The sequence below is a fragment of the Oncorhynchus masou genome, chromosome 17 (genome assembly GCF_036934945.1).
Source record: "Oncorhynchus masou masou isolate Uvic2021 chromosome 17, UVic_Omas_1.1, whole genome shotgun sequence".
Classification (NCBI taxonomy): Eukaryota; Metazoa; Chordata; class Actinopteri; order Salmoniformes; family Salmonidae; genus Oncorhynchus; species Oncorhynchus masou.
In genome coordinates, this window is record NC_088228.1 from 18309699 (window position 1) to 18332813 (window position 23115).

The 23115-nt window shown below is 42.4% G+C and overlaps 1 protein-coding gene across 4 annotated transcripts; it reads left to right on the forward strand.

Annotated features, from left to right (window-relative positions):
* Positions 1–711: 711 nt before the first annotated feature.
* Positions 712–23043, forward strand: LOC135558637 (fatty acid CoA ligase Acsl3-like). 4 transcript variants are annotated; one of them, XM_064992587.1, is made up of 16 exons: positions 712–903; positions 1121–1216; positions 6833–7356; positions 7618–7795; positions 7904–8013; positions 8846–8984; positions 9273–9423; positions 9683–9806; positions 9942–10013; positions 10208–10347; positions 10939–11111; positions 11294–11368; positions 11561–11752; positions 11886–12000; positions 16137–16294; positions 16491–23043. In XM_064992587.1, the coding sequence occupies exons 3-16, from the start codon at positions 6994–6996 to the stop codon at positions 16646–16648; spliced, it is 2148 nt and encodes a 715-aa protein (XP_064848659.1). In that variant the 5' UTR covers positions 712–903; positions 1121–1216; positions 6833–6993; the 3' UTR covers positions 16649–23043. The 4 variants fall into 4 exon arrangements, with proteins under 4 accessions (XP_064848659.1, XP_064848662.1, XP_064848658.1 ...); XM_064992590.1 differs by having other exon boundaries at positions 6836–7356; XM_064992586.1 differs by lacking the exon at positions 1121–1216.
* Positions 23044–23115: the final 72 nt, after the last annotated feature.

The window sequence follows — 23115 nt, forward strand, 5'->3', positions numbered from 1 at the left end:
ATTGTAAAAGCCAATTTATGCTTGGTTTGGAGGTTCCATAACAGGTTGTGACAACACTTCCTTGACAACTTGCTTCAGAACAGCTCTGCTCTGCTCCACGGAGTGCAAGAAGTAGGAATGCCCTAACTTCTGCAGAGGCTGTATCACAGTAAAAGACTCTGCATGTTCAATCAGACATCTGCAGTGACTGTACAGCATTTGCTGTGGTGTGGCCTCAGCATTCATACTTGTGCTTTGCAGAGCAGAACTGTTGTGAAGGAAGTTGTCTTGGAAGTGAGTTTGTGTTTATACAGGACCCCCCACCTCCATCTACCTTCAACCAATCATGTTAATGTGGAGCTATATGGAGCCCTCCACATTGTTGCAAAATTTGTGACTCATGGCAATGTGGTATGGAGCTCGATTTTGGCCCCTGCAAGCCTCTGGAGGCTCCACAATTATGTCACACCCTCCATATGGAGCCTCTGGCCCACATTTTCAGATCAAGCATACATTTATAGATCATCAGATCATTGCACTGGCCTTGCTCTGGCGTGCTGACCCTCGTGAAGTCATGAAGTGGTAGATCATCATCATCATCACTATCGGCACATTCGGCAGGTCCTCTCTGAACGCCAGTAACCCCGTTGACATCACTGCTGCCTCTAGCACGCGCCACTTTCAGCGGTCCAATCGCAGACAGGAGAACTGCCTCTGTCTTGACAACTTTCTCCCCATCACTTCCGGGCTGATAACAAGGGCCATACATGCCCGCAGATTTCCACTAAAATCTCTTAGTTTGATGTATACATTGGCACCATTGCTTTGATGTTTGGGCGTGACATGATGACACAAGCCAGCAAATGATTTTGGTGTATTGACGAAATTATTCCAAGAGCCGCGAGAATAGCGGGCGAGAAAGAGGTGAGATTGCATTGTCTGTGCTCTCGATTCTTGCAGATGTGCTGCAATGTTAGCTAGCTAACGTTAGCTGGCTAGTAATGCCCTTTCGTAGCTTGCTACCTATCTTTCGACAGATCAAATGTTATTCTTTGTAATTGAAATGAGACCAATGCCAGCTGGCTTTGGTCGAAACGTCTTTTTGGTATTAGTTAGCTTGTCGTGTGTCTCTAATCCACAGCACACCTGTAATGCCGGGCTGATGATGGTGATGCTAACGTCGATAGCATTTGATAGGCGCTGTCTTGCGTCCCTCCACCTGTCTGGCAGTGTTAAAGTAAGCTGCTATGTAGCTAGCTAGCATAGACGGTGGTTGTGACAAAAGGGATTCTTCATGGCATTTTGAGTGTATTGATCTACCCATTTATGTCACGTTTGATTGCATTTTATTAGGGTTGTTTGTTAAATAACGTAGGCTATATGTTTTTGTCTGTTTTATCTAACTAGCTAACATACCGGTAGCATAACAGATAGCTATAGTCTGACTGTGTGACCCAGTTTAGGATGGTCAGGTACCTTGATTTGATTAACCTATGCCAGTATGCCAGCAACTGATGCTAATGCACCACATGAGCCATAGTTCACATATAGGTAACTGTTGTGCAAACTGTTTATGATGACGCTGGTGGATGGTGGTGGATTTCTCCAGATTATCTGTCCTTTTTTGTTTTTAATTAACAACAGACACTATCTCTCTCTCAAAGACTCTAGGAATGTTGTCTTTACTTTCTGGTCGAGTGAAGGTAGACAGTTTACACAGCAGAGTATGCCTTCTGGGTGATAGAGAGTTCTGTTTTTGAGAGCAGAACCAGACTTGACCTAGACTTTCCCTAACCTTAACGAAAAACAATGACTCATTTGTTTACATTTACAGGAGTAGGCCTAACTAGATATTTCTGTGCTGTTCGGCCTGAATTTCAGTTTGCATCCCATTAAGCCATATGGTCTGCCAGCCATTATTACTGTGTCATGACTCATGTACAGGGAGACACAGAGTAGCCTAAAACTTGACTGGTTGGTCTTCTGAGGTATGTCCTTAGGCAGTTATTAGCGGGCAATTCCACAGTAATAGAGTGACACCGAGACTCAGATTTTTTTTCACTTTAAAATGTACAGTGCATTCGGAAAGTATTCAGACTTCTTGACTTTTTCAACATTTTATGTTACAGCCTTATTCTAAAATTGATCACATTGATGAGGGGGAAAAAACAATCTACACACAATACCCCATAATGATAAAGCACATTTTTTTGGAAAATGTATTAAAAATAAATATCTGAAATAAACATTTACATAAGTATTCAGACCCTTTACTCTGTACTTCGTTGAAGCACCTTTGGCAGCGATTACAGCCCAGAGTCTTGGGTATGACGCTACAAGCTTGGCACACCTGTATTTGTGGAGTTTCTCTCATTCTTCTCTGCAGATCCTCCCAAGATCAATCAGGTTGAATGGGAAGTGTCACGGCACAGCTATTTTTAGGTCTTTCCCGAGATATTCGATCGGGTTTATGTCCAGGCTCTAGCTGGGCCACTCAAAGACATTTTCCTGAAGACCCTCCTGCATTTGGGGGCGGCGGGGTAGCCTAGTGGTTAGAGTGTTGGACCAGTAACCGAAAGGTTGCAAGTTCAAATCCCCGAGCTGACAAGGTTAACCCACTGTTCCTAGGCCGTCATTGTAAATAAGAATTTGTTCTTAACTGACTTGCCTAGTTAAATAAAGAATAAATAAATAAATTGTCTTGGCTGTGTGCTTAGGGTCAATGTCCTGTTGGAAGGTGAACCATTGCCCCAGTCTGAGGTCCTGAGTGCTCTGGAGCCACTGAAAAACATCCCCACAGCACGATGCTGCCACCACCATGCTTCACCGCAGGGATGGTGTGAGGTTTCCTCCAGACATGAAGCTTGGCATTCAGGCCAAAGAGTTGAATCTGGGTTTCAGACCAGAGAATCTCGTTTCTCATGGTCTGAGAGTCTTTAGGTGGCTTTTGGCAAACTCCAAGCTGGCTGTCATGTGCCACTCTACCATAAAGGTCTGATTGGTGGAGTGCTGCAGAGATGGTTGTTCTTCTGGAAGGTTCTCCCATCTCCACAGAGGAACTCTGGAGCTTCTCGGGGAGAAGGTGACCAAGGCCCTTCTCCCCCGATTGCTCAGTTTGGCCGGGCAGCCAGCTCTAGGAAGAGTCTTGGTGGTTCCAAACTTCTTCAATTTAAGAATAATGGAGGCCACTGTGTTCTTGGGGACATTCAGTGCTGCATATTGTTTTTGACCATCCTTCCCCAAATCTGTGTCTAGACACAATCCTGTCTCGGAGCACTACGGACAATTCCTTAGATCTCATGGCTTGGCTTTTGCTCTGACAAACACGGTCAACTGTGGGATCTGATAGACAGGCGTGTGCCTTTCCAAATCATGTCCAATCAAGAGAATTTACAACAGATGGACTCCCAACAAAATTGTAGAAACATCTCAAGGATGATCATTGGAAACAGGATGCACCTGAACTCAATTTTGAGTCTCATAGAAAAGGGTCTGAATACTTATATAATAAGGGATTTCTGTTTTTATTTTTTATATTAAAAACCTGTTTTTGCTTTGTCATTATGGGGTACTGTGTGTAGATTGATGTGGAAAAAGTTAACTTAATCCATTTTAGATTAAGGCTGTGATGTAACACAATCTGGAAAAAGTCAAGGGGCCTGAATACTTTCCAAATGCACTGTATGTCAAGTAAAAACCAATGATTGCACATTTCCAAAAAATGTAACAAAAAACACATTTACTTGAACAAGGTGCAGATGCAAGGTTTGGTAACAGAATGGCAGTTTGTGCTGTTTGTGCCGTGATTCTGTTATCAAACTTTGCATCTGCACTGGTCTTCAAGTAAATGTGTTTTTGTACACATTTCTGTGGAAATTGTTAAGTTGTTCATGTGCAGAGTTGTAGTGTTTGTTGAACTTTGCTGTCATCGGTTTTTGCTTGACATACATTTTTAAAGTGAGAAATCTGAGTCAGTGTCACACCATTACCATGTAATTGCCCTAACCTCTAGCCTCTCTACTATAGAGGCTGGACCTGTATATCTGCTCTCGGGTGACAAAGCCTTGAATTTCTGGTGAATGAATCAACAGAAATTTGACGAAGGGCTGTGGTACTTTGCATCAGTAGCTTGAATATCTTATAGTATTCTGACTTGGTGATGTGTGCATCAACATCATAGGCTGCTGGTTTAAGAGTCAAGAATGCACGATCATTGACCGGGGTACAGACAGATTTCTCTTCTGGAAGGTCATGGGTTAGTTTAGCCTCAGCCTAGCTTCCCACACAACATGTACAAATACCTACTTATTAAGGGAAGTGTGTGTAACAGGGTTATTCTACTTCTCTACATGCACAACTAGGCCTATAGTCTCCCTTGAGGTTAATTACTTTTTATGGAACAAAATCTCTTGGGAGGAAATCTAGCTCAAGTATAGTAGCAATGCTCTCAATGTGTTATGGAACCCAATCCTAGTTTTGAAGCATGAACACTGAGATAAGGCAAAGGGCTCGACAATTGCAGAAAGAGACACTAAGATGTGATCAAAACAACCACAGATGGTTGAATCACAGCCTTATGGATATAATCTGTTATCTCTTCAATTAAGCATTTGTGATGGTAGTAATTAGAGGTTGACGATTAATCGGAATGGCCGATTTCAAGTTTTCATAACGCTATTTTTGGGCGCCGATTTGCAGATTTAAAAAATATATATATATTTTATACCTTTATTTAACTAGGCAAGTCAGTTAAGAACACATTCTTATTTTCAATGACGGCCTAGGAACGGTGGGTTAACTGCCTCGTTCAGGGGCAGAACGACAGATTTTCACCTTGTCGGCTCGGGGGATCCATTCTTGCAACCGTACAGTTAACTAGTTCAATGCAATAACGACCTGCCTCTCTCGTTGCACTCCACAAGGAGTGCAGGAAGGTAAGTTGCTAGCTAGCATTAAACTTATCTTATAAAACACAATCAAACAATCACTAGTTAACTACACATGGTTGATGATATTACTAGATATTATCTAGCGTGTCCTGCGTTGCATATAATCTGACTGAGCATACAAGTATCTGATTGATCGGTGGTAGGCAGAAGCAGGCACGTAAACATTCATTCAAACAGCACTTGCGTGCGTTTTGCCAGCAGCTCTTCGTTGTGCGTCAAGCATTGCGCTGTTTATGACTTCAAGCCTATCAACTCCCGAGATGAGGCTGGTGTAACCGATGTGAAATGGCTAGCTAGTTAGCGCGCGCTAATAGCGTTTCAAACATCACTCGCTCTGAGGCTTCTAGTAGTTGTTCCCCTTGCTCTGCATGGGTAACGCTGCTTCGAGGGTGGCTGTTGTGTTACTGGTTCGAGCCCAGCGAGGAGAGAGACGGAAACTATACTGTTACACTGGCAATACTAAAGTGCCAATAGTCAAAGGTTAATGAAAAACAAATGGTATAGAGGGAAATAGTCCTATAATAACTACAACCTAAAACTTCTTACCTGGGAATATTGAAGACTCATGTGAAAAGGAACCACCAGCTTTTATATGTTCTCATGTTCTGAGCAAGGAACTGAAACGTTAGCTTTCTAACATGGCACATAGTGCACTTTTTACTTCTCTTGCATTATTTAAACCAAATTGAACATGTTTCATTATTTACTTGAGGCGAAATTGATTTTATTGATGTATTATATTAGGTTAAACTAAGTGTTCATTCAGTATTGTTGTAATTGTCATTATTACAAATAAAATAAATTGGCCGATTTAATCGGTATCTGCTTTTTGGTCCTCCAATAATCGGTATCGGCGGTGAACTATCATAATCGGTCGACCTCTAATAGTAACACCGTAAAGATAAGTACCAGATTCTACAAACCATAAACAATAGCATAGCCCCATGCACTGTAGTCTTATCTAGCAATAGTAGCCTAATAGTAGTAGTAGAAAATGTTGTTATTATTACAAAGAAGGTTGGTAGCACAGGTTGCCAATCTGTTTAATACCAAATAGAAATCGGGAATCCGCATTTGGGGAAAATCTTTAAATGCTGGACTAGACTGACATGTTGTAGCCTATTGGGGAATGGGGAAATTCACGTTGTTAATATTTGAAGAAGTGTTGTTCTGATGTTAGGCCCAGGGTACAGTAGGCAATATTTTCTGATAAGGTTTAGAGAGGTGTGGATGGACATGGGTAGGCCTAAAGTTTTTTGTTTGTTATTCCACTGCAATAGACCACGTATTTGTTTCCCAGCAGTGGCTGAATATCCTTTGTAAACAGTTTGTTATTTCAACCACAGTTATGCTTTGTGTAACGGAGACCCACCAAGCCCAACCCAACCCCAGGTCGTATTTTTTAGGGAACATCGTAGTAAAACATTTTGCAACAGAAAACAAACATTTGTATTTCTTATTGGACAGGTTTAAATCGTCCCACCCTGTTTCTTCCATTTGGTGCCAAATGAATGACCCACCCACCCCTGGCTTTTGTGTCCTTGTGCCAGAGAGAGCGAGAGAGGAAGTGAACAGGAATAGTGCTGCTGACCAAGGAAGAGGCTGAGGAGAGAATAGGGATGTGCCTCCTCCCCAGACATTGATTTATCACATTTTCCTGCCAGTCTACACCCTGTCCCTGCAGCTGGCTTGTACAGATAGTATACAGACCCAAACACAGGATGGTGCAAGATACACAACCCAACAATACAGTTTGGTAGAGCTTTGTCTGCATGCCATATTGTTGATTGGTTGTTGTTTTGTAGGTTCACCGTTGATTAGGTGTTATCTGATACCTGCTTGCATAGCATGACTGCCAGTATTGGTACGTTACTAATGTTTTGTAACCTGACTCTTCTACCTAGCAGTGTCTGTTAGTCCGAGCAGATCCACCAAAGGGACCACCAGTGCATGAGAAGGAACACAACCAGTCTCCAAAAGAAGTATCTGGGTGTGTCCCTCACCCTTCCTGCCCTGCCCACCTCATCTGACTCCACCCCCTGACCCTTGAACCCTGACCTGCAAGATGAAACTGAAAGAGGACATGAACCCGCTGCTGCTGCAAGTCTTCCGCTCAGTGGTCTGGGTCTGCTCTTTCATTACCTTCCTGCCATGGTACTTCCTCTCGGGTGCCGACACCAACCTAGACCGGGCACGGCGGGTCAAGGCGCGGTCGGTGAGTGGGCGTCCAGCGGGCCCTTACCGGGCGACCAACCAAGCGGGCGGTATCCATCAGAAGCTGGTGTGGTCCTTGCACCTGGGGGTTGACACCCTGGACAAGGTGATGGTGCACGGGGCGACCAGGTTCCCAGAGAGGGACTGCCTGGGCACCAGAGAGGTGTTGAACGAGGAGGACGAGCTCCAACCCAACGGGAAGGTCTTCAAGAAGGTGAGGAAGAGAGGGGAAAAGTGGATTTGAATAGCTTTCTGGATGTAATGTGTGATATGTTGTGTTTTATGTTGTGCATGAGAAAGCCTCCTCACTACTGTTGCAGTAGTAGTAGGAGGACATTAGATGGCACTGTCTGACCACTTTTGAACGCTGCAGAGGTTGTGTATGACTCTGGTTTTTATAGTTAATTCTGGGATAATAGTGCTGTCGGTGTGTGACTGTTTAGTAGCGCACTACTAGTATGTGTTATTTGTGAAGGTTATCCTAGGGGAGTATCAGTGGATGTCGTACGAGGAGACCTACCAGGCAGCAGTGTGTTTTGGCAGTGGTCTGGCTGCGCTGGGCCAGAGGCCTCAGTGTAACATCGCCATTTTCTGTGAGACCAGGGCTGAGTGGATGATAGCAGCACAGGCCTGCTTCATATACAACTTCCCATGTGAGTGGTTATGTGACAGACCGTAACACACATTATAACAGCACAGAAACACACTCACACACCTTCTTTCGTAGGATGAATCTCTAACCCAGTGTGTTATTCTACCAGTGGTGACGTTGTACTCTACTCTGGGCGGAGCGGCCATCGCCCACGGTCTCAATGAAACAGAGATCACCCACATCATCACCAGCAAAGACCTGCTGCACAGCCGTCTCAAGGTAGGCTCTGCTCGCCTTGTCCTGATTACTTCCTGCGATGCCATATGAGACAGTACAAACTCCAGCCAGATATTGAAATATGCTCACATTTTAAATGGTGTTACCCCATGTCCTGTTATGGAGAACTAGGTGGTTTATATTGAAAATATGCCCACATGTTATGAATACGTTCACCCATAAATATGCATTGGAACTAGGGCTGTTAACTTTAACGTGAGATGTTTATCGGCTGAATGTTTTGGGATGCTGTTAATTGCGTTTCCATTTCTTCACCGCACGGATCCTTTTAAGCGTACGTGTTTCCGCACGGACCATTTTAAGAGCTGGAGATTGTGTGCCTCTAGCCACAATCATGTAGAAGTTACGCCAAATATTACCGGACCAATGTTTTTTCAACGGATTCGTGCGTGAGCCTCTCTTTTTTTGTTTGTTTTGTTTAGCTAGCAACCTGATAACTGACTAGTCCCCTGACTAGGCTATGCACATATTTGGCACAGGAAGAACTGAAAAAGAATAGGGATACTCAAAGAGATGCTTAAAATGTAGGCTGCATATGCAAGAGTGGTGTGTGTGAAGTTCTCTGAACAGTACAGATGGTTACAGTATTTTCATAAGTGTTGGACAAGTTTAACATTTCTTTGTATCCATAGAGCCAGTTCTTTTCTTTCCTATAGTCACACGTATTTACAATGCCTGACGTGTTAACAGTACTTAAAGCTGTGTGTGTGTGTGTATGTGTGTCTGTCCAACTGCAATGTAGTCGATCTCAAACACGCATTTGATTTACTCAGTCAATAGCTACTTACTCTTTCCTCCTCCCCTCTCCTCCCAGGCGATCCTGTTAGAGGTGCCTCGGCTGCAGCACATTATCGTGGTGGACAGTAAGCCAACCAGCTGGCCTGGCTTCCCCCGCGGCATCATGGTCCACAACTTGGTCGCTGTGCAGGAGCTGGGCTCTCGACCTGACAACAGTAAGGCGGAGGGTGGGGGTGGGTAGGTTGTATGTTGGGGCCTATGTGATGTGTGACACGGTATAGTACTTCTTCCCTGTGTTCTTAGTGACTCTGTACCCATATGGTGATATGTACCCTCTCTGTCATAGCTTATCAGATTGTATTAGCCCTGTGCGTGCGCTCTTGACAGAAAGATATCCGTACTCTGATGCTCCCGCATTGTGCAATGTTCTGACCGAAGGTCTTGGTCTGTGTGACCTCTAACCTCCCTGCTGCTCCCCTCTCCGTCTATGTGGCTGTGTGTAGTGGCGGTGGCACGCCGGCAGCCCCTGCCCTCTGACATCGCTGTCATCATGTACACCAGCGGCTCCACCGGCATCCCCAAGGGTGTGATGATCTCCCATAGCAACATCATTGCGGGCATCACGGGCATGGCAGAGCGCATCCCAGACCTGGAGTACGTACAGAGCACTAGGGTGTCTTCTAGATTCCCTCTCTCTCAATGCCTCTTTCCCCTCATGTGCCCTGATCACTGTCTCTCTTTTTCTCTTTTCATTATTCTCTCTTTGCCAACTTTTCCCCTATAGTATGTCAACCTCCCTCTCTCTCGTTCTCCTCTCGTCTCTCACCTCCTCAGCGTCTCCTTCCCTCTGTAGTATGTTGTGTGTCTGTATGTTTGGCTGTTGAATAAAATTGTTTTGTTTCCATTCGTGCAGTGAGACAGACACCTACATTGGGTACCTACCGCTGGCTCATGTTCTGGAGCTCAGTGCAGAGATGGTGTGTATCTCTCACGGCTGCCGCATCGGATACTCCTCCCCACAGACGCTAGCAGACCAGGTACACACACACGCCAAGCACACACAAGCCAAGAAATAATCCCACGCATGCCAAGCACCACCACCAGATCTCTTCTAAGCTCTCTTCCTGTTCTCTGCCCTCTCACTGATCCACTCTCTTCTCTCTCCATCCCAGTCGACAAAGATTAAGAAGGGCAGTAAAGGAGACACCAGTGTTCTGAAGCCTACACTCATGGCTGCTGTACCTGTAAGCACCCAATCAGACCTCTTTTACATGTCCTTGTCTCCAAAGCTACCATAAAATATATAAACGGTTAATATTAAACACCAGTGCAAATTCTATGACCTGAGTAAGATACACAGAACGTTTTGGCATGGCCCCTTTAATTGAAGTGGTATTTTTCCTCTTTCCTTCTCTGTCCCTCTGTCTCCCTCCTATAGGAAATCATGGATCGCATCTATAAGAATGTGATGACCAAGGTGGAGGAGATGAGCAGTGTGCAGAGAACCCTGTTTGTGTTGGCCTACAACTATAAGATGGAACAGATGACCAAGGGCTACAGCACCCCGCTCTGTGACAGGTAACACACACCTGTTGCGCAGCAAAAAAACGAATGTGCAAGCACGTGCGCATACACACACACACACACACGCACACACAATGAGTAATGATTGATAGACTATAATTCCACTTTTTCCCCTTTCACTTGCTCAGTGGTGCGCACAACACACAAACCAATACTCTCGATGTAGCTTGGGGCGTTGCTGTGGGGGGGTTCTTGCATTAAAAAGAAACATACGGTTCATACAGATTTTTATTGTGTGGTGAATGACTTGTTGTTTGCCTTGGTGTTATAGTTACAGTGCCATCAGAAAGTATTCATACCCCTTGACTTATTCCAATTTTTTTTTTATGAATTTGTATTAAAAAAATCCAAAGAACATAATTCCACTTTGACATTATGGGGTATTGTGTGTGTAGGCCTGTGACTAAAAAAATCTCAATGGAATTCATGTTTAATTCAGGCTGTAACACAACAAAATGTGGAAAAAGTCTGGGGTGTGAATATTTTCTGAAGGCTCTGTATCCTCTATCTCACTGTCATATCCTCTTTTCAGACTTATTTATTTTCTCTCTCCCCCCACCGCTCTCTCTCTCTCTCTCTCTCCAGTCTGGTGTTTAGGAAGGTGCGCTCGTTGTTAGGAGGTCACATGCGGGTGCTGTTGTCGGGCGGCGCGCCCCTTTCTGCCGCCACACAGCGCTTCATGAACATCTGCCTCTGCTGTCCCGTGGGCCAGGGCTACGGCCTCACTGAGACCTGTGGAGCTGGCACCATCAGTGAGAGTAAGAGGGAGGGTTAGAGGGAAGGTAGATGAAGGAGGTCTAATAAGGAGGGAGGGAGGGTAGGATGTAGACTCCCGCTGCCTAGGAGAGCGGGATGGGGCGTGATGGAGAGAAAGCCAAGTGATTGTAAACACTAGTGTGCTATGCTATTTTCTCACACTTATTTTTTCACTCTGTGTCAGTGTGGGACTACAGCACAGGCCGGGTCGGAGCTCCTCTGGTCTGCTCTGAGATCACCCTCAAGGACTGGGAAGAGGGTGAGTACATGGCATTGGGACTGTAGAATGGGTGATCGTAGGGGAGGGCTGGGAAGAGTACAGGTGAGACTGGAGGGTGGATTTCGGTGGGTTCGGCCAGGAGGTTGGAGGTTAGTGGGGTTGGGGGCTTGGGTGAATTGGAAGGGGTGGCACTGAAAATAGCCCTCATCTTCTTCTCCTTCTCTTCCCCAGGCGGTTACTACAGCACAGACAAGCCCAACCCAAGAGGTGAGATTGTGATCGGCGGGCCCAATGTGACCATGGGTTACTACAAGAACGAGGTGAAGAACCGCGAGGACTTCTTCGTGGACAGCAACGGCCAGCGCTGGTTCTGTACAGGAGACATCGGGGAGCTCCACCCTGACGGCTGCCTCAAGATCATCGGTGACGAACCAGGCGACCAAGAGAACATTCTAGACTAGAGACCCCTATCTTAGGCGCAGAACATGTTGTCATCAGTAGTGGAAGGGGGATTGTGGTGTGTGTGTGTGTCTAACAATGTGTTCCTCTTGTGTAGACCGTAAGAAGGACCTGGTGAAGCTCCAGGCTGGGGAGTATGTGTCTCTGGGGAAGGTGGAGGCCATGCTGAAGAACTGCCCTTTCGTAGACAACATCTGTGCTTACGCAAACAGGTAATCATTGCACATATTACTTTATATGCTACCCGTGTGACTAGACTCTATATAACACTCCCATACCTATTTATATGGATGGTGAAACTGACACTTTTAATTTGGCGCTTTACCTCAGCATTTTGGATTTGAGTTCAAATGTCTCACAGTACAGAATGTCACCTTATATTTGAGGGTATTTTCATAAATATCTGTTTTACTGTTTAGAAATGAAAGCACTATTTGAAGGTGTTAAGACAAATGCACTTATATGTAGTCAAAAGTTGACTATTTGTTTCCACAGTCATTGCAGGCAATAACTACATCAAGCTTGTGACTGCATACTTGTCGGATGCATTTTCAGTTTGTTTGGGTTGTTTCGGATTATTTTTGTGCCCAATAGAAATGAACGGTAAATAATGTATTGAGACATTTTGGAGTCACTTTTATTGTAAATAAGAATATAATGTTTCTGAACACTTCTACATTAGTGTGGATGCTACCATGATTATGGATAATCATCATTGAATTGTGAATAAAAAGTGACTCCAAAATTACGCTACATTATTTAGCATTGGGCATGACATAATCTGAAACGCAAACCAAACCAACTGCAAATGCATCCCATAAATGTGTTGCGTGCTAGAAATTTGGGACCAAATACTCAACTTTTGACTACTTTAATAAACTACAAGTGAATTTGTCCAAATACTTGAATCCTTCAAATGGGGAGACTAGATACATAGTGTATTTATTTCCAAACAGAAAACAGATGGGTGTGAAAACACCCTAAAATATAAGGTGACATTCTGTACTGTTGCCTCATATGAAACACTTGATCTCAAATCCAAAATGCTGGAGTACAGAACCAAATTAAAAGTTTTAGCGTCACTGTCCATATATATACTGTACATAGGGGATTTATTAGGATCCCCATTAGCTGCTGCCAAAGCATCACATGAAACATGACATAATACATAGGACAAGGCATTATTAGTCAAGGACTGAAATACTTCCATGTAAAACGTGTCACACAGCCTGCATGTCACTACATACAGGATTCAGAAAGTATTCGGAACCTTTCCTTTTTCCAGTTTTCTTTACTTTACAGCCTTATTCTATAACAGATTCAATTGTTTTTTCCTCTCAATCTACACGCAAAAACTGGTTTAGAAATCTTTGAAAATGTATTAAAAATAAATAACTGAAATATAACATTTAGATAAGTATTCATACCCTTTACTCAGTACTTTGTTGACGCAACTTTGGCAGCGATTACAGCCTCGAGTCTTCTTGGGTATGACGCTACAAGCTTGGCACACTTGTATTTGGGGAGTTTCTCCCATTCTTCTCTGCACATCCTCTCAAGTTTCTCTATAGATATTAGATCGGGTTCAAGTCCGGGCTCTGGCTGGGCCACTCAGGGACATTTAGACTTGTCCCAAAGCCACTCCTGTATTGTCTTGGCTGTTTGCTTAGGGTCGTTGTCCTGTTGGAAGGTGAACCTTGGCCCCAGTCTGAGGTCCTGAGCGCTCTGGATCTGTTTTTCATTCAGGATCTCTCTGTACTTTGCTCTGTTCATCTTTCTTTTGATCCTGACTAGTCTCCCGGTCCCTGCTGCTGAAAAACATCTCCACAGCATGATGTTGCCACCACCATGCTTTAAAAAAATAATTAGTATTTTTTACTTCACTGTAGGGATGGTGCCAGGTTTCCTCCAGACGTGACGCTTGACATTCAGGCCAAAGAGTTCAATCTTGGTTTCATCAGACCAGAGAATCTTTTTTCTCATGGTCTGAGAGTCCTTTAGGTGCGAAGCGGGCTGTCATGTGCCTTTTACTGAGGAGTGGCTTCCGTCGGGCCACTCTAACATTAAGGCCTGATTGGTAGAGTGCTGCAGAGATGGTTATCCTTCTGGAATGTTCTCCCATCTCCACAGAGGAACTCTGGAGCTCTGTCAGTGACCATCGGGTTCTTGGGCACCCCCCTGACCAAGGCCCTTCTCCCCAGATTGCTCAGTTTTGCCGGGCGGCCAGCACTAGGAAGAGTCTTGGTGGTTCCAAACTTCCATTCAAGAATGATGGGGACCTTCAATGCTGCAGACATTTTTTGGTACCCATCCCCAGATCTGTGCCTTGACACAATCCTGTCTCTGAGCTCTACGGACAATTTATTCAACTTCATCAACTGTGGGACCTTATATAGCGAGGAGTGTACCTTTCCAAATCATGTCCAATCAATTGAATTTACCACAGGTGGACTCTAATCAAGTTATAGAAACATCAAGGATGGTCAATGGTAACAGGAATAAAATGTAATTAATCAATTTTAGAATAAGGATGTAATGCAACAATGTGGGAAAAGTGACACACTGTCTAATACATAGTACAATACAATATATATCAAATGGCTCTCTCTTCACAGTCCCCTTTGTGCAGTAATGTGTTCTTTTATCTATTTTTTTAGTGGTTTTATTGTTAGCTAGCTTTTAGTTTTTGAGATATTTAGCACCAGCCTATTGCTAGTTACCCTTTCTAAAACTGACTGGAGCTCTATGTTAAGTAACTGAGTTATTTATTTTACTACTGCTGCCGACGTGTATACTCTTGAGCCATCAGCGTACAGACACACAGGCTTTATTCAAAATCAGTGGAATGTCATTTGTAAAAACAAAAATCAATAATAGTCCTAGCTGGCTGCCCTGCGGTACACCATAGTCAAATGAATTTGCATGAGTGTGGCTTACATTAACGAAAACCCTCTGTTCTATTAGATAAGTAACTCAATCCATAATAAGGCAGAAGATGCAAATCCATTACACCTATGTTTTTCAGCAATAGGTTATGATCAATGACATCAAAAGCTGCACTGAAGTCTAACAAAACAGCTTCCACAATCTTCTTACTATTAATTTCTTTCATCCAGTCATGTGTCATTGCTGACCTTGTTGAGCCCTTCCTATAAGCATGCTGAAAGTCTTAATTTGTTTTCTGTAAAATAACATTCTATTTGATCAAACACACATTTTTCCAAAGTTTACTAAGCACTTGTAACAGGCTGTTTGAACCATTTAAAGGGAGCTCTGCTATTCTTGAGTAGCAGTGACTTTTGCCTCCTTCCTTGTCTGGGCGCGCACTCTGTTTTCTAGTCTTTAATTGAAGATGTGGCAAACAGGAGTCACAATGTATTCCGCTACCAACCTCAGCAATTTACCACCCAGGATGTTGGTACCAGGGGGTTTGTCCTTATTTATAGATAGCAACAATTGTTTCACCTCTTCCACACCCACTTTTTGGAACTCAAAACTACAGTGCTAGTCTTTCATTATTTGGTCCATTATGCGTGAATATGAAGGCTCAGCATTTGTTGTTTGCATGTCAAATTAAGTTTGCTAATGTGGTTAGCAATATCAAAGGGTTTTATGAGCAAGCCATCTGCCTCAATGAAGGATGGAGCTGAGTTTGCTTTTTTGCCTAGAATTTAATTTAAAGTACTCCGGAGCTTTTTACTATTATTCTTTTATATAATTTGTCTTTGTTCCATAGTATAGGTTATTTTTGTTTAGTTACGTGATTTCTCAATTTACTGTGTTTGCCAGTCTGCTGTGTTGTCAAGACTTATTTGCTATTCCCTTATTATCTGTCTCTTTGTCAACTCTTTCCATCTCTATTTCTGTGTCCATCTCCTGTCTGTGCCATCCACGTTCTCTCTCTCCATCCTATATCCTGGGGGTTCCCAACCTTTCCCCCTCATGGACCCCTATTTCAACGAGATGTGTTAAATGCACCACCAGGTTCCTGTAATTCAACGTAGTTTAACATATCTATTGTTGGGTGTGCTATTACATGGTAATAATCTACGAAATTAAGTCTTGCCCATATTTGATGTTATTTCCCTCCCAAATATGTTGTAATATTGTAATTCCCATTCAAAGTGAAGCACCCCCCCTCAAATCAATGAGGCCCTGCTATTCCCCCAGGACACTTTGGCGACCCCTAGGTTGGGAACCACTGCTCTATCCTATTCTGACTCATCTTTCTCTCAATCTCTACCTTTTATTAACTCATAGTATTCTTATTAATCTAATAATATAAAATGGAAATACAGATCTACTGTATTGGCTTAATAAAACTAATGCTACTTCCCTCCTCTCTTAGTGACCAGTCATATGTGATTGGCTTTGTGGTGCCCAATCAAAAGCAGCTGACAGTGCTGGCGGAGCAGAGAGGGTTACGGGGCAGCTGGGAGGAGATCTGTAACAACCCTGACATGGAAAGAGACGTCCTCCGCATCATCACCGAGGCCGCCCTGTCAGGTAGGATGGAGGGAGGGAGGAAAGTAAGCGTTAGTTAGGGAAGACTGGGGAGGGAGGGAAGAGGAAATGGAGAAAGGGGAGACTGATAGAGAGAGGAAAGGGGTTTCTGGTTGTATCAAGAGTATTGTTTCTCCTCCTAACCCTCCCCCATCTTCATGGTCATGACGTATCTAAAGTCCAGTGTTGTTTCCCACAGCCAAACTTGAGCGCTTTGAGATCCCTAAGAAGATCCGTCTTAGTGCAGAGCCCTGGACCCCAGAGACTGGCCTGGTTACGGACGCATTCAAACTCAAACGTAAGGAGCTCAAATCACATTACCAGGATGACATCGAAAGGATGTACGGTGGCAAGTAACACACACACACAGAGGGAGAGAGGAGGAACGACCCATTGTACTTCCTCAACCTCTTGACTTCCCTTCCGACTAGTTACAATCAAACGGAAAATAACTGTCAGTCAATCCAGACCCCCAACAAAGACGGAGAGGCCAAGCCAGTTGGAGTGACATCCGTTGCTTCTCTTCTTCAAAGGTTTTTCTGGGTCTGTGTGTTGCTATGATGACGATGGCATCGTTGACATGACCCGGCGAAGACACAGGAAATTACAAGTTTGTACAAAAGACTGCTTCGGGCACTATGTCCCCCCCCCCCCCCGGCATGTGTGTAGTCCAGACACCCGATGGGAGACTGGTTTGTTGTTGTGTTACTGTGGCCTGAGTCGTGTTCGGAAGAAAACTGACAAACGGAACGACTACCTAAACTTGTCCAATAAGAAACACTTGTTTTCCGTTGCAAAATGTTTTGTTGCAGTAAACACCAATGAATATGACCCTGAAAAAGGAGGCCCTTCGGTTTAAATGTCCCATATCCAGGTTTGAGTCTATGCAGGGATCTCTTTTCTTGTATATGTTTTTTTTGGGGGGTGTAGTGATATTTGTTGTTCTGTTCATGTTTCATTACGGTTCTTTAACTTATACAGTTTGTCTTCATTCGCTTCCGAAGCCATTCAATGAACATCCTGTGTCTGAGAGAAGTGTTTCAAAGCCATGAAAGATTTTTTTTAAAGCAACTTGCGTTCTTAATTTGCTTTTCTTATATTTTTCTGAACGGTTTGTTTCTCTTTTATATTGTTTTTTTCTCCTGTTTCTATTCTATTTCTCTATTGGTTCTATTCTATGGAAGAGTATGTGTTTAGTGATTTGACTAGATGAAGTCCTGTCACTCTTTTTTTCTGTGTTAGTGATGTCATCTCCTTCTGGCTCTGTTCCTCTGGCTGGCTGATGTGATGTGCCTAGGTTGGCTCGTAGAACCTGTTTGTCATAAATAATCAGTGTTGGGGAAACTACTCTGAAAATATAGTTTACCAAGTTACCAATTACTTCATACTGGAAGAAGTTAGGATACACTAAAGCTACCCTTCAGAAAACTATTTCAGTTAGGTAGAATATAGTTAACTGCATATCTAAATCTGAAATGTCAGTTACTACAAATGGCAAGACGGATCACTCTGGAGTCAGATGTTAACTGAATGTGTAAATTTGCCTATTAAAAACAAAAACTGTTTCAAGGGATAATTAGGCAGATCTGATGCTGAAAAAGAAAATGATTTTCTACTTCCATCATAATTTATTTTCACAAAAAATGTAGTATGTAGCCTAGTTTCAGTAGTTAGCTGCACCACTACATGGCAAAAAAGTAATCAACTACTGAAAACACTACCTCCATTTGAATTTAGTTCACCACTAAGCTACTGCAAAATGCTGTTAAATTACTAGTTAAACTACATGTAGTTCACTTCTCCCAAACTCTGTGAATAATGTAGTCTGATCCTCTGACTATTATTGGGATGCATGAGTTAACCAGAGCAAGAAGAACTGATCTGGGACCAGGTTAGTAATGATGGTGAAGTGTCCAAGGTGGCTTCAGGGAAGTAGAATGAAGTTGCCCCCAAAGCTAAGTTTTTCTTGTCTCCCCTGTGGTTGTGGTAAGGATAAGCTGATCCTTGATCTGTGCCTAAGTGCAACTTGTCATCATGGGCTGTCAATCCCACTGAGGCTCTTATTTCTATCACTTAACCAGCAGGGGCCAACATATACATATATACATATATACATACATACACACATATATATATATATATATATATATATATATATATATACATAGTTGAAGTCGGAAGTTTACATACACCTTAGCCAAATACCTTTGATTGTTTTTCACAATTTCTGACATTTAATCCTAGTAAAAATTTCCTGTCTTAGGTCAGTTAGGATCACCACTTTATTTTAAGAACGTGAAATGTCAGAATAATAGTAGAGCGAAGGATTGATTGATTTCATCACATTCCCAGTGGGTCAGAAGTTTACATACACTCAATTGGTATTTGGTAACATTGCCTTTTTAAATTGCTTATTTTGGGTCAAATGTGTTGGGTAGCTTTCCACAAGCTTCCCACAATACGTTGGGTGAATTTTGGCCCTTCTGACAGAGATGGTGTAACTGAGTCAGGTTTGTAGGCCTCCTTGCTCATACACACTTTTCAGTTCTGCCCACAAACTTTCTATAGGATTGAGGTCAGGGCTTTGTGATGGCCACTCCAATACCTTGACTTTGTTGTCCTTAAGCCATTTTGCCACAACTTTGGAAGTATGCTTGGGGTCATTGTCCATTTGGAAGACCCATTTGTGACCAAGCTTTAACTTCCTGACTGATGTCTTGAGATGTTGCTTCAATATATCCACATCATTTTCCAGTGTAGTCATTGTTAATGTTGTAAATGACTATTGTAGCTGGAAACGGCAGATTTTTTAAATGGAAAATCTACAGAGGCCAATTATCATCAACCATCACTCCTGTGTTGTAGCGGCACGTTGTTAGCTAATCCAAGTTTATAATTTTAAAAGGCTAATTGATCATTAGAAAACCCTTTTGCAATTACGTTAGCACAGCTGAAACTGTTGTTCTGATTTAAAGAAGCAATAAAACTGGCCTTCTTTAGACTAGTTGAGTATCTGGAGCATCAGCATTTGTGGGTTCGATTACAGGCTCAAAATGGCCAGAGACAAACTTTCTTCTGAAACTTGTCAGTCTATTCTTGTTCTAAGAAACTGAAGATCTTGTACAACGCGGTGTACTACTCCCTTCACAGAACAGTGCAAACTGGCCCTAACCAGAATAGAAAGAGGAGTGGGAGGCCCCGGTGCACAAATGAGCAAGACGACAAGTACATTAGAAAGTCTAGTTTCACAAGTCCTCAACTGGCAACTTCATTAAATAGTACCCGCAAAACACCAGTCTCAACGTCAACAATGAAGAGGCGACTCCGGGATGCTGGCCTTCTAAGTGACCCCAAACTTTTGAACAGTAGTGTATATATAATAATGTCCAAACGTACAGCTAGGGGTGTGTGTGGTTTGTGCGTGTGGCTGATGTTTGGGTTTGTTTCTGTGTGTGTGTGTACTTACTGCCCTGAGCTTGTTCCAAGTTCCCCATTTTTCTGAAGCCCACTGGATGCCCACTCACATGATCTGTGTCAGTCTGTTACCTTTCAACGTTTTCTCCAGTAAAACAATGGTACCTACCTACACTGTATGCTGCTCAACCAGGTCTGTAGCTCCATAAACCATATCACATGAACTATCTGGCTCCGTAAACCACAAAACCGTGTAAAACTGGCTCAAACCTACCATGTTACTCCTGAAAATGATGTCCAATGTAACTCAAGCATGTCTCCAAGAGAACCAATGAATTGTTGTCCAGATCTGTAGTTGTTTGGAAGACTGTGTGTCATACACTGGCACTGTACTCCATTGGACCCTTCTGATAATACAGTAATACATCCTCCTATTTCTATGTTACAGCTCTGTTACTATGATTGATGAAATATAGATTAAATGTGCAATACTTATACGAAACACAAATTCTAAAACTAAATGATGTACTGGAAAAATGCAGAGAGAGAGAGCCCCTCCACAGTGTATGAATGTATGGGTGCGGGCCTGTCTCTTTCCAGACAGACAGAAGGGCAGACAGTAAACATTGTTATACAAGTAGGAGCGTAGTCTCTATGGAGTGATATTAGTGCCAACAGAAATGTAATCTGAATTCAATCATTTTAAATGTAATCAAATTTGTTGGCACTATTATGACTAAATACCAATTTTTCTGGATTGTGAAAGTACTGTGCTGATGACGATACCCAATTATATTGGGGACTCTGTCGTGAAGACTAATATTTTGGCCTTAAATGTTGTGAATGTAAAAGAAAAGAGACACTAATCAGGTTTCCATCCGAGCTTCTTATGCGAGTAAAGTAGATCAGATAAAAAATGTCACGACAGGCCTGATGGAAACAGGAAATTTGCAAATGTTGACACAACTAAATAGGCCTTGCGTGGGAACTTTTTGTGTCAAACTAATTATGGAGGTGGAAACGCTGTTATGCGCAAATATTGATATAATAACCATGTCTAAGTAAACTTGGAGTCGTGCAATGGAATGTTGTGTGGTCCTCCCACTACGACTTGGAAAAGCATGCAGTTTATTAGGCTACAGATGAAATAAGTTATAATGAACTTCACAGGGTGGTGAAAGTGCACAGTGATGAGCTTGATACTCTTTTCTTATTCTTGTGACTTGATTATCGATGACTGGCTGCCATTTGACAAATAAAAATAACCTCACTCTTTTGTCCCTAATAATCTCATGTGTAGGCTCTACCCGCACTTTATCTGCACGCTGTTGTTTAGAGCGCAAGTGCCAAGCCCAGTGTGCACATTCACCATATAATGCAACATTTATTGTGACAAAACCATCAGTAGTTTAAAATGTGATGGATTTTTAAATATTTTTTATGTACACTATGTCATCACGCATACATCTGTACATCTTTTTATGCAGATTTTAGAATATTTGCATGAAAATCTGTCACTAATTGGATACAACTTTTAGCTAATGATGAAGAAAAAGGTACTGCAGGTGAACAGTGATTTGGGTTACATGATTCCGTGTGAATATATTTACATGAGTTTTATCGATAAGGCCAACTTTGATTAGGTATTTGTCAAGTTATTTTGGATACGCACTTCAAAGGTATGTCAGACATCCTTCCCCAAAAGAACCTTTCTATGGATTTGATTTCAGGAAGATCAAAAACATCATAAATATCTTTGGGTCATATGTATAGGCTGCCTTATTGTATCTGTTGTCTGCAAATGAATTGCTGTGTTTGATTTGTGCAATGTACAGCCTAGAAGAGGAACAACTTGGGTATTCAATATTTTGTCAACGGCTGTACATTTTGAAATGTATTGACTTACATTTCTTGTATTTGGGATTGCAGGCGATTTAAAAATATTTATTTTTAACAAGGGTCAATAACACTAGTGGTTATCCTTAGTCTCAACTGGAGTCTTCAGCTGTCCCAATTAAACATTTCATCACTTGATTTGTCAACAATTCTGGGCAAATAATATTGTGAAGTCCAAAGACAGTTTAGTCTGGTGAATTTGAATTATTTATACTCATTATCTGTGAACACAGCTCTGGTACACTCACAAATCCACTGATAGTATGAACAAAGTCAAAGAAAGTCCCCTTCTCAGAGGTTTGATATCGCTTGGAATATATCAGCATTCAAACACTCCCCTGTTTTGAGTCTAAAATACTGCTACTGTTTACAAATGGGGAACCCAGATGCAGGCTAGTTCCCTTCTTACATTTCCTGATATTTCCTTCTCTGGACATTTCATTGGTTCATTGTATTCAACTCCCAACCAGTCGATCCAATCTGCTGCTCTGCTATCCCATACCAGCCTACAATTGGTGGGTTGCCTTGTTACACGGGTCAGAAGATTTCTACATGGTTCATAGGAATATACAAAGTGTTTTGTCCGAGTGTTTGTCTCTGAGGATACACGTGTATATACATAATGTGTCCTAGTAGTGACGTCATCCACACTACTTTGGCATCCTTTGGCATCCGGTACATCAGTGTGGTGTACAGATGAATTTGACCACTCCTATTGTTTCTCGTACTGTAAATATGTTGGGAGGGGAAGGGTTAATATGATCAAAGCTTTTGAAAATATACCAGTTGTACAGGTGTAATACCTCTGTTGTTGACCAGTTTTGGGGGTCTTTATCATTCTCCTTTTGTGTGGGTTACTGGCCTTTTCACAAGTGTCTCGTTCCTTATTTATTTGTAATTTGGCCTTGTCAAGAAAATACAAGTTTGTGATTGGTATAAAAATGATCATATTTGTATGTGTTCCGTTTCATTTATAGTTATGGGGATTATATAGATTCTTGTGGGTGTCTTTTTGAATGATTCTGTACATGTATGTATAACACCTGTACATTCCATCACAGACAGTGACCCTCACAACGGTCCTAAGGTTAGGAGTATTAATGTAGCAGGTTAGGAGAATTAGGTTAAGAAAAGGGTTAGGGTTAGCTAAAATGCAAAAAAAAATTCAACTTTTGATGTAAATTTGACAAGCTGGATCCCTATTAGCTATGACCAGCTTGAGTAGAATTGTCTTGAAGCTAGCGTTTCTATGGCAACGAAGCCCAGAGGAAGTGTGTTTTTAAAAATATATATAAACTAGGGTACAGGGGAGGAATTCCTACACCGGATATCTTGTTACACCTGTTAAGTCATTGATAATCTGCCATTTTTTTGTAATTTCATTAAGTTATAAGCAGGGTCATAGCTATATTCAATAAAATTCACAAGTTGATTTAACCCTTTATCATGGTCGGTGTCTTGACTGTTTGTCCAAAATCGTATGACATAAAACATGTACTTTTCTGTTCTTGCAT